General features: G+C 60.0%; 1 protein-coding gene across 1 annotated transcript in view; it reads left to right on the forward strand.

Moving 5' to 3' along the window:
- The window catches only part of HS1BP3 (HCLS1 binding protein 3), a 54,566-nt gene extending 44,079 nt beyond the window's left edge, over positions 1-10,487 (forward strand). The window contains exon 7 of the mRNA XM_080685174.1: positions 10,193-10,487. Within this exon, the coding sequence (XP_080541300.1) occupies positions 10,193-10,337 (145 nt within the window). The 3' untranslated portion in view covers positions 10,338-10,487. The remainder of the gene's footprint in view (positions 1-10,192) is intronic.
- The last annotated feature ends 1,861 nt before the right edge of the window (positions 10,488-12,348 follow it).

Genomic DNA, 12,348 nt, shown 5'->3' on the forward strand with positions numbered 1-12,348 from the left:
TCCTTAGGACCCCAAGGCCTGGCTCCTGGACCCAAGGCTGGCGAAAACCAGGGGCTGAGCTGGCAGCACTTGCCCAGGTCCCAGGTGGCATCACCCAGGTTCATATGAAACCCCAGGACCTGGGGTTGGAGAGAGGTGTCTGCATGTCCACCTACACACCCCACACCATGAGCCCAACTCTGTGGGAAGAGGCTTAGTGGCGAGACCACCTTTCTGTTTGGGGTTTGGGAGTTGAGGGAATAGGGTGAGGGCTGGCCAGGCTGCTGACCTGGTGAGACAACCCTGAATGAGGATACGCCCCTGAGGAGAGGGCTCTGTGGGTGCCCCTGCCTGCCATACCTGTATTCATTTCTTATGACTGCTACAACAAATAGCCATACGCCTGGTGGTTTAAAACAACAGAACTTTATTCTCTCACAGTTCTGAAGGCCAGATTCCCAAGTTAGTTTCACTAGGTTGAAATCAAGGCCTCACCAGGTATGCACTCACTCAGAGGCTCTGGGGGGAGAATCTGTTCCTTTCCTCCTCTAGCTTCTGATGGCTGCCAGCATTCCATGGCTTGTGGCCACATCCCTCCAATCTCTGCCTTTGTTTCCACATAGCCTTCTCCCCATATGTATCAGATCTCCCCCTTTCTCTTATAAGGACACCAGCCATTGGACAGTCCCCCCCACCTCCAAATGCAGGATGGCCTCTTGTTGAGATCCTTAACATAATTATATCTGCAAGCCATCCAGATAAGGTCACATTCACAGGTAGCAGGAGTTGGGACTTGGACATATCCTTTGGGGATACAATCCAACCTACTGTGGTAATATTTACAGGTTCCAGGGATTGAGACCTGATATATTTTTTTTTTTTGGAGGGGGGGGACATTATCCTGCCTACTACTTCCCCTAACTTTTGATGGCTACCTGTGGACTCTGACCCTGGGAACTGGGGAGTCATGGATGTGCTGGGTGACAGGTAGCACAGCACCTCTGCTCCCTTGGGGGTGTGGCAGGAGGCAGTTAGAAATGGGGTGGGGGGAGGTCTACAGTCCTAGAGCAGGGCTACCTGTGCCTGTCACGGACTCAGGGCAGGCGCCTTGACCCCTGGGTGGTGAAAACTGGGGCTCTAGTTCCCTGCTGGAAACAAGAGGAAGGAGCAGAGGTTGTAATAATTAGGTCCAGTTACGAAGGACCTTCTATGTTCTAGGTACTTTTCCTCATTATCTCATGGAATCATAATAATTCTGACCATCTCTAGGTAAGGCTCAGAGAGTGTTTGTTTCCTGACCCAGATCTCACAGCTACTAAATAATGGAACTAAAATAAGAACTGGGGTGGCTTAGAGGACAACATCCTTGGTTTTCTTGCCTTCTCTCCCTGTAACAGACTTGGCGTTCTAAACCACAGGCGCAGGGTGGAGGAGGGTGCAGGTGATTTCAGTCTTAGGGCTACACCAAGACCTGAATCAGAGTCTTTGTAGCCCTGTGGCCTGGGTCATGGGTGGTGGGGCAGTGGGAGGGGCTTCGGGTGAGAACAGAGATGTTCAAGGAAAATGTATTCCTGGTACTTGTTGAAGAACAGTAAGGCAGACTCCATTCAGGGGGATTTTGCAATCGTTATGGGGACCACTGCCATGGGGTAGGGTGAGAGCGGGCTCAACTCTGAATGCAAGGAAAAGTGGGGATGGATAGCTAAGAAATGAGGGGCAGTGAATGAGTGGATGGGAAATTACTAAGAGGAAAGCATCAGAAGTAATGGGGTTCTGGGTAAACCAAACAGGATTCTTGCTGAAGGCAGGCCAAGGCGGTCACACATCACTTGTGGGATGAGGAACCCAATCAGGTATCAAGAGTGAGCAGACAGCAAGGGTGCGGATTCTTGCTAACACCGGGCACCGCAGAGGGGAACATGGAGGCACGAAAGCCAGGCCCTGGTGAGCAGAACTCAGAGGGCCTCGCTAGAGTGGGTCAAGAAGAGAATCTGCTCAGCGGAAGTGGCCCCAACCTGGACACCTTGGGGTTCTGAGCTGGAAGGAGGTCACCAAGCCCAGAAAGGGCCTGGCTGGAACCTCAGAAGAAGTTGCAGCGGAGCCAGGCCGGTGCCACGATCCCCAGGCCTCTCCCTGGGCCCACACTGCCCCTCAAGGAGCCAGGACCCCCGGAGGGGGAAGAGCACAGGCTGGGAAAGCAGGACCAGTCCCCGTCCCCGTCCCCGTCCCCGTCCCCGTCCCCGTCCCAGCCCCCGTCCCCGTCCCCGTCCCCGTCCCCGTCCCAGCCCCCGTCCCAGTCCCCGTCCCCGTCCCCGTCCTCGTCCCCGTCCCCGTCCCCGTCCCCATCCCTGTCGCCGTCCCCGTCCCAGTCCCCGTCCCCGTCCCAGTCCCTGTCCCCGTCCCCGTCCCAGTCCCCGTCCCCGTCCCCGTCCCAGTCCCCGTCCCAGTCCCCGTCCCCGTCCCCGTCCCCGTCCCAGTCCCCGTCCCAGTCCCCGTCCCCGTCCCAGCCCCCGTCCCCGTCCCCGTCCCTGTCCTTGTCCCCGTCCCCGTCCCCGTCCCCGTCCCAGTCCCCGTCCCCGTCCCCGTCCCCGTCCCCGTCCCAGTCCCCGTCCCAGTCCCCGTCCCCGTCCCAGTCCCCGTCCCAGTCCCCGTCCCCGTCCCTGTCCTTGTCCCCGTCCCCGTCCCCGTCCCCGTCCCCGTCCCCGTCCCCGTCCCCGTCCCCGTCCCAGTCCCCGTCCCAGCCCCCGTCCCCGTCCCCGTCCCAGTCCCCGTCCCAGTCCCCGTCCCAGTCCCCGTCCCCGTCCCAGCCCCCGTCCCCGTCCCCGTCCCAGTCCCCGTCCCAGTCCCCGTCCCAGTCCCCGTCCCCGTCCCAGCCCCCGTCCCCGTCCCCGTCCCCGTCCCCGTCCCCGTCCCCGTCCCCGCCCCCGTCCCCGTCCCCGTCCCTGTCCTTGTCCCCGTCCCCGTCCCTGTCCCCGTCCTTGTCCCCGTCCCAGCCCCCGTCCCCGTCCCAGTCCCTGTCCTTGTCCCCGTCCCCGTCCCTGTCCCCGTCCCAGTCCCCGTCCCAGTCCCTGTCCCCGTCCCAGTCCCCATCCCAGTCCTTGTCCCCGTCCCCGTCCCCGTCCTTGTCCCTGTCCTTGTCCCCGTCCCCGTCCCTGTCCCCGTCCCAGTCCCCGTCCCAGTCCCTGTCCCCGTCCCAGTCCCCGTCCCAGTCCTTGTCCCCATCCCCGTCCCAATCCCCATCCCCGTCCTTGTCCCCGTCCCTGTCCCCGTCCCAGTCCCCGTCCCCGTCCCCGTCCTGGCTGTCAGCTCTGGAACTTTAGAGGATGACCCTTCTGAGCCTGGACTCCTTGGTGATGAGATAAGGAGAGTGGAGCAGACACGCTGGGACCTGTGAGGGGTCGCAGGTCTGCAGGTCTGTCCTCCTCGGTGATCTGTCTGTCAGAGGAGGAGACGTGGAGGGGGGACCATGTCACCAAGTGATGTGTCTTCCGTCCCAGCCCCTGGGAGTGGCACTGGGGGTGGCAGGCTCCACTCCAAGCTCATGAGGTGACACTTGCTGCTGTTGAGGTCAGCTCTGGCTTTGCCTGGGGACCCAGGGACATCGCAGGGCTCACGGCCCCCGGGCACGCAGGCTGGCGCCAGAGAAGGATGCCCTCGTGAAGTGCTGGTGAGCATGGGCCTAGGGCAGCCGTGGGCAAACACGGCCCACGGGCCGGATCTGGCCCGTTTGGCTGTTCTATCCGGCCCGCGGAGCTGAAAGAGCGGAGGGTTCTCTTGCTCTCCCCTCCGCTCCTTTACTTTGAATTTATATTAGTTCACACAAACACTCCATCCATGCTTTTGTTCCGGCCCTTTGGTCCAGTTTAAGAACCCATTGTGGCTCAAAGTTTGCCCACCCCTGGCCTAGGGCATGGTGGCGGGAGTCCCTGTCGCCCGAATGAGGGTCCTGCCAAGTCTTGGCGGGGCAGTGGGGGGGGAGGAGTGAGTGGGGGGTGTCTGCTGTCTTTTCTTCTCAGTCCTAGGGCCTCTTTTGTCCCACCCCGTGGCGCCAGGCCCAGTTTGGAGAATGACCCCTGAGTGAGCCAGGGCAGTAGCGCTGGAAGGGCCCAGGCACAGGAAGAAGGGCACACAGGCCAACAATGTGGGGAGTGGTCAGCAGGAAGAGGGGAACGGGCGGCCGGCTGCTGGGCAGGCCCCGGCTCCAGGAGTCTGGGCGTCCATGGCTGACCCCGGGCTCGAGCCGTGCAGGCGGGGAGGGGACCTGGGCCCAGAGGTGGAAAAACAGAGGGAGAAGGGGCTGCAGCCTGAGGAAGGGGGATGCGGTGGGAAGGGCTGAGAAGCAGCCGTCTCCGGGGTCAGGCCTGAGCTTTGTCTTCTTCTTTGTTAAGGGCAGAGATTCCTGTTTGTTCTGACCCCAGATGACTTAGCAAACGCTCAGCTCCTGCCGCCTGCAAGGCCTGGGCTGTGGGGGTGGGGAGGGGGGAGGAGGTCAAGGAGACAGGGTCCCAGCCCTCGAACCTGGGCATTTCCCCGGCGGCCTCACTGCTCAGGGGAGCTTGGTCTCGCCTTGAATTCTGCAGCCCTTCCTAGCCCTCCGCGGCTCTTTGGGGTGAAATCTAAGCCCCCAGCTGCCCGTCAAGGCTTTCCACGATGAGCCTGCCGCCCTCCTGGCCTCCTCCGCCGCCCTCTGCCTCAGAGAGCTGCTGGCTTCTAAGCCTCCAGGCCTTTGCCCACCCTGCCCTGCTCCGAAACACCATGTCTCCTCTCCTGCCCCAGCAGACTCCTCGAACCTCTGGGGACTCGGTTCAGGCACTGCCTTCTCTGAGAAGCCCGCCCTGCTCTCTCAGCCTGGAATCACCGCATGGAGAGGAGACAGGTCCCACCTCCCTCTCACCAGCCGGAGCTCCGAGGCCCTGGCCCGCCCGGGGCCACCCTGACAGCAGGTGTCCAGAGGCCCTTCCAGAGGAGTAAGCCGGGGCCTCGGGGTCAGTGACCCACAAGCTCTAGGACTCCATAAAGCTGCAAAAACACATTCCTTTGGGTCATGAAGGAATGCTTTCCAGTGGAAGCAGGACTCCAGATTCGTGTCTGAGCCAGAAAGACGGGAGAAAACCCCGTTCCACAGCTGCCCTGGGAGGCAGGCGCTGGTGAGGGGAGCAGGCTCTGGGTGTCAAGAGCCCTGGAGGGCTTTGTGACCAGGGTGCAGGGGTGGGGGGATTCGGGGTGGGGGCTGGGCAGCCCTCTCCTGAAGGGCCACCTCTTGGCTTGCCTCCCTCGGGGGGTTGAGGTGAGGACAGAACTCCTCCTTAAAGACCTGATGGAGGGACCTGAGTCCAGGGGGGGACGCTGTAAGGGGCGGGGGACAGCACCTCCTGCCCACTTCTAGGGGCCCAGGCAGAGAATAGCAAAAGCAGGACAGGCCTCGGGGATCCCCGGAGGCTAGTGGTCAAGAGTGACATGATCGGTGGACTTAGGGGAAGGATGGCCAAGTAAAATACAGGTTCAATTTGAATTGCAGATAAATGAATAACTATTTTACTCCACGTTTGTCCCAAATATTGCATGAGACACACTCTATTAGTTGTTCATCTGAGACTCAAATGGGGCTGCACTCTTTTTTTTTAATCCTCACCTGAGGATATTTTCCCATTGATTTTTAGAGAGAGTGGAAGAGAGAGGGAGAGACAGAGAAAAATATTGACGTGAGAGGTACACATCGATGGGTTGCTTCCTGCACGAGCCCCGACTAGGGTCCAAGCTGGGGAGGAGCCTGCAACTGAGGTACGTGCCCTTGACCGGAATCAAACCCAGAAAGCTCTACCCACTGAGCCAAATGGGCTAGGGCTGGAGCAGTACTCGTATTTGGCAAATCTGGCCCCTCAGTCTAGTGTCCGCCTGGTGTGAGGGCAGCGTGGCCTGCAGACCCCATCACTGGAGAAGGTTTCTAAAAACAAACACCACCGCCAACAGCTTGCACAGAAAAACAAAACACGTTCACTTCCTGAGAACACGGTATTGTCTGAAGGTGGAAGTCTGTGATTTTGAAGGAAAAAACAAAGTTTTCTGCTGAGGAAGAGTGAGTCACAGGCAAGCTGAAAATGTTTCTCCGGCTTTGGGGGTCGTGCGGACCTGGGACCCCTTGCCCCCTCCTTCTCACGTCCATTCATTCAGCCTCCCTTGGCAGGGTCCAGGCTGGGCTGGGCGGGGTGGGACTGGGCCCTGGCTCTAAGTCTACCAGGAACCCCTGGCCGTGTCACTCCTGACCACCAGCTCCTGAGCCCCTAGGCCTCTCCTGACTCCAAACTGTCGGGGTTGCTGAAACCGGTTTGGCTCAGTGGAGAGAGCGTCGGCCTGCGGACTGAAGGGTCCCAGGTTCGATTCCGGTCGGGGGCACGTGCCTTGGTTGCGGGCACATCCCCAGTAGGGAGTGTGCAGGAGGCAGCTGATCGATGTTTCTCTCTCATCGATGTTTCTAACTCTCTATCCCTCTCCCTTCCTTTCTGTAAAAAATCAATTAAAAAAAAAAAAACTGTCGGGGTTGCCATAGGAAGAACACACGAGGCCGACCGTGGTAAAGACTCAAATTGATTAGGTCATATGGATACCAGGTGGGCTAAGCCCCAAAGGGCACCCGCACCCAGGGATGGGGAGTCAGGTTTTAAAGGACTCTAGACGGGCTTTTTGGGGGGTAATTCTCTGGGCGGCCTGCATCCCCCACACGTCCAGAGGGGAAAGTGACTGGTCTTAGCAAATGGAATGTGGTCTAAGCGAAAGGGAATGTAGGTTGTGAAATTATCTCAAGGTAAGAGTCCCAGGGGATAGACTATCGATTCGCTTATTGGATCAGACCTAACACCAACCACTGGCCCAGCTCTGCCTGTGCCCTGGAGGAGGGTGCTGAGTGCTCACGTCACAGGCCAGAGCAGCCAGGAAGGCCTCTCGGGGGCCGAGGCAGGCAGGCACCCAGCCAGATGAAGAGAGGGGTGGGTGGTGTGTCCCCAGAGAGTCTCAACCATGCGCTCTGGGCTCAGAGCTGGGCGAGGCCACCTTGTTCTGTCTCTGCCTCAGCAAGAGCCTCTTTGAGAGAAGCACCGTGTCTCTGTGCTGTGGATCCGCCAGCACAGCATGGAATGGCTGTCACCCTGCAGCTATTCGCCCCAGGCCTGGGGGACAGGCTGCCATGGGACAGGCAGAGATGTGTGCAGGGTGCTGGGCCTGGGGCCTCCCAGGTGACGGCAGCTTCCTCCCCCCCCCCCCCCACATCTAGCCTGCAGGGTAGCAGAGGCCCCTGTAACACCCGAGAGTCTGATCCCAAGGCTCCTCTGCTCAAACGCCCCGGGGGCACCCGTCTCCCCTAGAGTGGGCACTGAGGCCCCACCAGGCCCCACTCTGCCCCATCGCCTCCCGGCCTCCGCTCCTGGGAGCCTCCCCTGGGTGGCTCTGCCCTTCCTGTGGGCCCCGGATAAGCAGGGCTTCACACCGCCGTCTTTGTTCTGGAATGCTCTTCCCCACAAGGCTTATCTCCTTCATCTTCTCTCAAACGTCCCCCTTTCCCAACTCCTGGCAATCAAGATCACAATCCTCTCCCCCACCCCTGACCCCACCCCCAGCACCACCTTTCTCTTTCCTCACCTTCTAAGCATGCCTCACCTTCTGAGATCCCCTTAGGGTTCATCTCACTGTCTGTCTCCCAGGCATGTTGGGGCAGCTGGGGCTCCCAGCAGGCGAGGCCAGGAGGGAGGCTCTGGCCCTGAGTGAGCCCAGCGCTGGGGGAGCAGGTGAGGTGGGGACTGGACCTGCCACTGCCTAGGGCAGCCGTGGGCAAACTACGGCCCGCGGGCCGGATCCGGCTGTTCTATCCGGTTCTCTTGCTCTCCCCTCCGCTCCTTTACTTTGAATTTATATTAGTTCACACAAACACTCCATCCATGCTTTTGTTCCAGCCCTCCGGTCCAGTTTAAGAACCCATCGTGGCCCTCCAGTCAAAAAGTTTGCCCACCCCTGGCCTAGGGGCTGACTGTGCAAAGGAACACCAGGGACCCCGGGCAGCCTCCCCACTAAGTGGGGGAGGGAGGACACCAGGGACCCCGGGCAGCCTCCCCACTGAGGGGGGGGCGGTGGGGACACCAGGGACCCCGGGCAGCCTCCCCACTAAGTGGGGGTGGGGGGGTGGGGACACCAGGGACCCCAGGCAGCCTCCACGCTGAGCTGGGAGCCAAGACACAACTTCAGGGTACAGTTCAACCTTTGGGGGCCATCTGTGTGAGCTTCTATCTGTGGGCACTTCCCTCTTCTCTCTCCCGAAGCTGCTGCAAACTTGGGGCCAGGTCCCACTGGCATGAAAAGGACACTTGGGGTCTCAAGGAGGGAAGCCCAGCCACCCCCAGAGACAGGAGGAAAGCATAGGGTCATAGGTCAGGGAGTGACCTTTCTAACTGGGGGTCAGTCGTCCTGGCAGACTGGGCACAAAGCCAGCCTCTCCTTGTCTGCAGGAGGCTGTCTAGCCCCGCGGCATTCCAAGCATTCTTTGGGGGTCCTTGTGGCTGTGGGGGTGGGGGCAGGGCTTTGTGCAGGGAGGAAGTGGCTGCTGAATGCAGACCCCTTTGTTTGGCTGCCAGCTCTGCCTTCCTCGGCCCCACTGTCTGACCAGCTGGGGTGAGGGTGGGGTGGGGACCGAGGTCCGGAGGCTGGTGTCCCTGCTGCCCTTCACAGGGCTGCGCTGCCCCTGGCCTCCGGTAGTCTCGTAGGGATCAGGTTGAAGTGCCCCCAACTTCTGCCCCTTAGTCCAGAAGGAGCACCTTACGTGGGATGTGGCTTTGACCCGTGGAGAGGACTTGAGCCCGAGGGTCACCCCCATGGGTTTGGATCCCAGCACTGCTGCTCAAGGAGGTGGCTTTCTCCCAGTGACATCAACTCTACGTCTTAGTTTTGTCATCTGTCAAATGGGCTGACAATGCTCACCAGATAAAGTCATTGAGAGGTTTGAATGGATGTATGTGAGTCTGTGGGCTATCGGAAGAGGCCAGAGGGCAGGAGTGTGCTGGTCTGGAGATCCACAGAACAAGGGGGCGGGGGGCAGAGGTCAGGGACACCTGGTGACGGCAGCAGGGCTCACTGGGACACTCTCCTTCAGTCCCTGCAGTTCCCCGGGTCCCTGCGGTAGCAAGGGCTGATACTGTGGGAGCCGACCAGAGTGCCTAGCCCAGGGGTGGGCAAACTTTTTGACTCGAGGGCCACAATGGGTTCTTAAACTGGACCGGAGGGCCGGAACAAAAGCATGGATGGAGTGTTTGTGTGAACTAATATAAATTCAAAGTAAAGGAGCGGAGGGGAGAGCAAGAGAACCGGATAGAACAGCCGGATCCGGCCCGCGGGCCGTAGTTTGCCCACGGCTGGCCCCTCCGCCCTCAGCGTGCACCAGGGTCTGCACCGTCAAAGGCCCGTGGGAGCGCCACTCTCCGTGCCTCCAACTTAGCCAAACCTCCCTGGTGCCCACTCGTCCGATGCCCAGAGGAAGGCATGGAACGAGGCCAGTTCGGCAAAGCCTCGCGGAGGAAGGTCTGCCCCCACAGAGGCCTCCTCCCTGCCGCCACCCGGTGAAAGAGCCATTAAATGACTCTCCACACACAAAGAGGAAGGCTATTTCTGGAACTAGAGAAAGAATGAAGTGGCAGGGTGTCCAGGATCAAAGGAGGGACAGGCCTGGTTGCCAGCAGCCCCAGGGGGACCGGGGGCTGAAGAGTGGGCCAGCTGAGGCCACAGGCGTGGGTCGGCTCCACGGGGTGGGGGGAGTCATGGCCGTGCACCCTGCAATGGGCTGCCTGAGAGGTGGGCAGCTCCCCATCCTGCGGGAGCCCAAGCTGGGACTGGAAAGCCATTGTCAGAAGAGCTTCTGCCTTAAGAAGGCGGGACAGCCTGGCTGCTGTGGCTCAGTGGTTGAGCATCGACCCATGAACCAGGAGGTCAGTGTTCCATTCCTGGTCAGGGCACATGCCCGGGTTTCGGGCTCGATCCCCAGTGTGGGGCATGCAGGAGACAATTGATCAATGTTTCTCTCCCATCATTGACATTTCTATCCCTCTCTCCTTCTCCCTTCCTCTCTGATAGCAATAAAAACTTGTTGTTGTTGTTTTTTTAAGAAGAAGGCTGTTGACCATAGAGACCAAGTTTTGGTCAAACTAGAGCTAACATCCAGGCCTCCGCTGTGTTTCAGCTCCAGGCCCGGAAAAGCAGCAAGGCCAGCCCAGGTGACACCATGGCAGACATCAGGACCAGCTGCAAGGACTAATGATCCCTGCCCTGGAGCTGGCCAATCAGTGGAGACCACACCCCTGAGGCGACACACCTGGAAAAGCTGATGACTATTCTATTGAGATCCTCCCCTGAGATCGCCCCTAAAACCTCGCCTTTGGAAACCAGATAAAAGCCCTTAAGACAAAGGCCCCAGTGCGGCCCTCTCTCTCTCTGGAGCATGCCCAAGCCTTTCCCCTCTCCTTCCCCGATGTGCGTTTTCTTTGCCTTTCTTTCTCCTAAGCTCCAAGGACCCTTCTTTTGCCTCTGTAACGGCACCCCTCTCCATCTGGGGGGCCATTCCTAGTCTTCCCTGCTTGAGGAGCAGAAACCCCTGTGCGAGCTGCCCTCCCTCACCTATCTCTGGTGCACTCCTTCTACCTGCAGGAGTTCTTCGTTGATCTGTGGTGTGGCGGAGGCCCCGTTAGACCAGGGCTCATTCCAGGGGACCAGCCCAGCCCAGCCAGGGGCTCTACAAGGAGGAAACCCCCTCCTCCCCATCCCCAGCTGGCGGCCAACCACAGAGGCTGCAGTCCGCAGAGCTGCTCGCTGGGAACCAGGAGGCCTCAGCCTCTGGCCCTTCGCCCTCTGGGTCTGTTTCCCCGTCTATCACCGAGGGGATCTAAAGGCTCTCCTGGAGGTGGCTTTGCGCCCACTCATTCGGGCTTCTGGGGCTCAGAGCAGGCGGGAACGGCCGTGGAGGAGGGGTGGGGGGATGCCGGGGAAGCCTGGGCAGGGCAGGCTGGCTCCATCGGGATGGGCATGCCGGAGAAGCCTCCCTCTTCATCCAGGCTTCTCAGCTATTTTTAGGAAGGCTGCCCAACCCGGGCTGTGACTCACTAACGCAGCTGACAAAGATCAGCGTCTTTTGAAATCAACGTGGGAAGTCTGAGAAAATTCCTAGTTCTGCTGAGTGTCTGTCAGGGGTGAGGAGGGATCATGGTCCTTGTGGTTCTACCCAGAGCTGTGCATAGGGGAGAGGGAAGGGAGGAAGGGGTGCCGGGAGGTGGGGAGGGGCCCTGGGAGTGTGCGTTTTGAGAGTTGGGGGGTTAGTGCCCAGGGCAGGGCTATTTGGACAAAGCAGAAGTTCTTCAAAGGGTTCCGAGTGCTCTGGAAGGATGTTCGTGTGTGTGTGTGTGTGTGTGTGTGTGTGTGTGTGTGTGTGTGTGTGGACAGATCAGCCTCCAGGGCCTCCGCTTGGCTTCAATAAACCCAGGTTGGGGCCCTACTGTAGTCGAGCCCATTTAGTTACTCTTTATTTTGTCCATTTGAGTATTTATTCTCCACACGTGTATCGGGTACCTGCTCTGTGCAGGCCCCGAGCCAGGTGCTGGGGCCGGGGACAACCAGGCGAGGCGTCTGCCTCCTGGGGCCTGGTGCTGGGGGAGAGCGCAGGACCATGAGGGCACCACGGGGACAGGGTGGGCTGCATCCCAGAGGAGGGGGCGCTTGGCGGGACCCCGAGATGTAAGAGACGAAGGACCCGCTGGGCAAAAGCAGAGGTGTGATGAAGCGGGGTGTGTGGGGGGCATGAGGAGTCAGTGGGGCTCGGCCTGGAGGGGCCTGGGTGCCAGGGGGGTGGGATCTTCCGGCTGCTCTGAGTTCTCTGCCTCCCTCACCCCAGCCCAAACGTGCCCTATCCTGTGGGGGCTGACGAGGCCCCAGCATCATTCCCAGGCCCCACGGCACTGGCCCCGGCCTAGGGCTCCAGCCTCCTCTTTCTCTTCCTCTCTGTCACCGTCACCCCACGCCCTTCTTGAAGCTCCGATGTTGAGGGACAGAATGTCAGCGTCCTGTGCTAGCCTCCCTGGGGCTGCCACCCTGGGCCCTGCGGAAGGCGGCGGGTCAGGGCGAGAGCCGGGAGGCCTGGCTCTGCTTCAATCCCAGTGTTTTCTGCTGGGTGACCTTGGATGAGCCCCTTCCCCTTCCTGGATCTCAGTGTTTTCCTCTGTCAAATGGGTGTGTGTGCAGAAAGTCTCTCCTGCCTGCCTCACTGTGAGCATCTGCAGGGGTCCTCAAACTTTTTAAACAGGGGGCCAGTTCACTGTCCCTCAGACCGTTGGAGGGCCGGACTGTAGT

This window comes from Plecotus auritus, assembly GCF_963455305.1.
Source record: "Plecotus auritus genome assembly, chromosome: 8".
NCBI classification, from domain to species: domain Eukaryota; kingdom Metazoa; phylum Chordata; class Mammalia; order Chiroptera; family Vespertilionidae; genus Plecotus; species Plecotus auritus.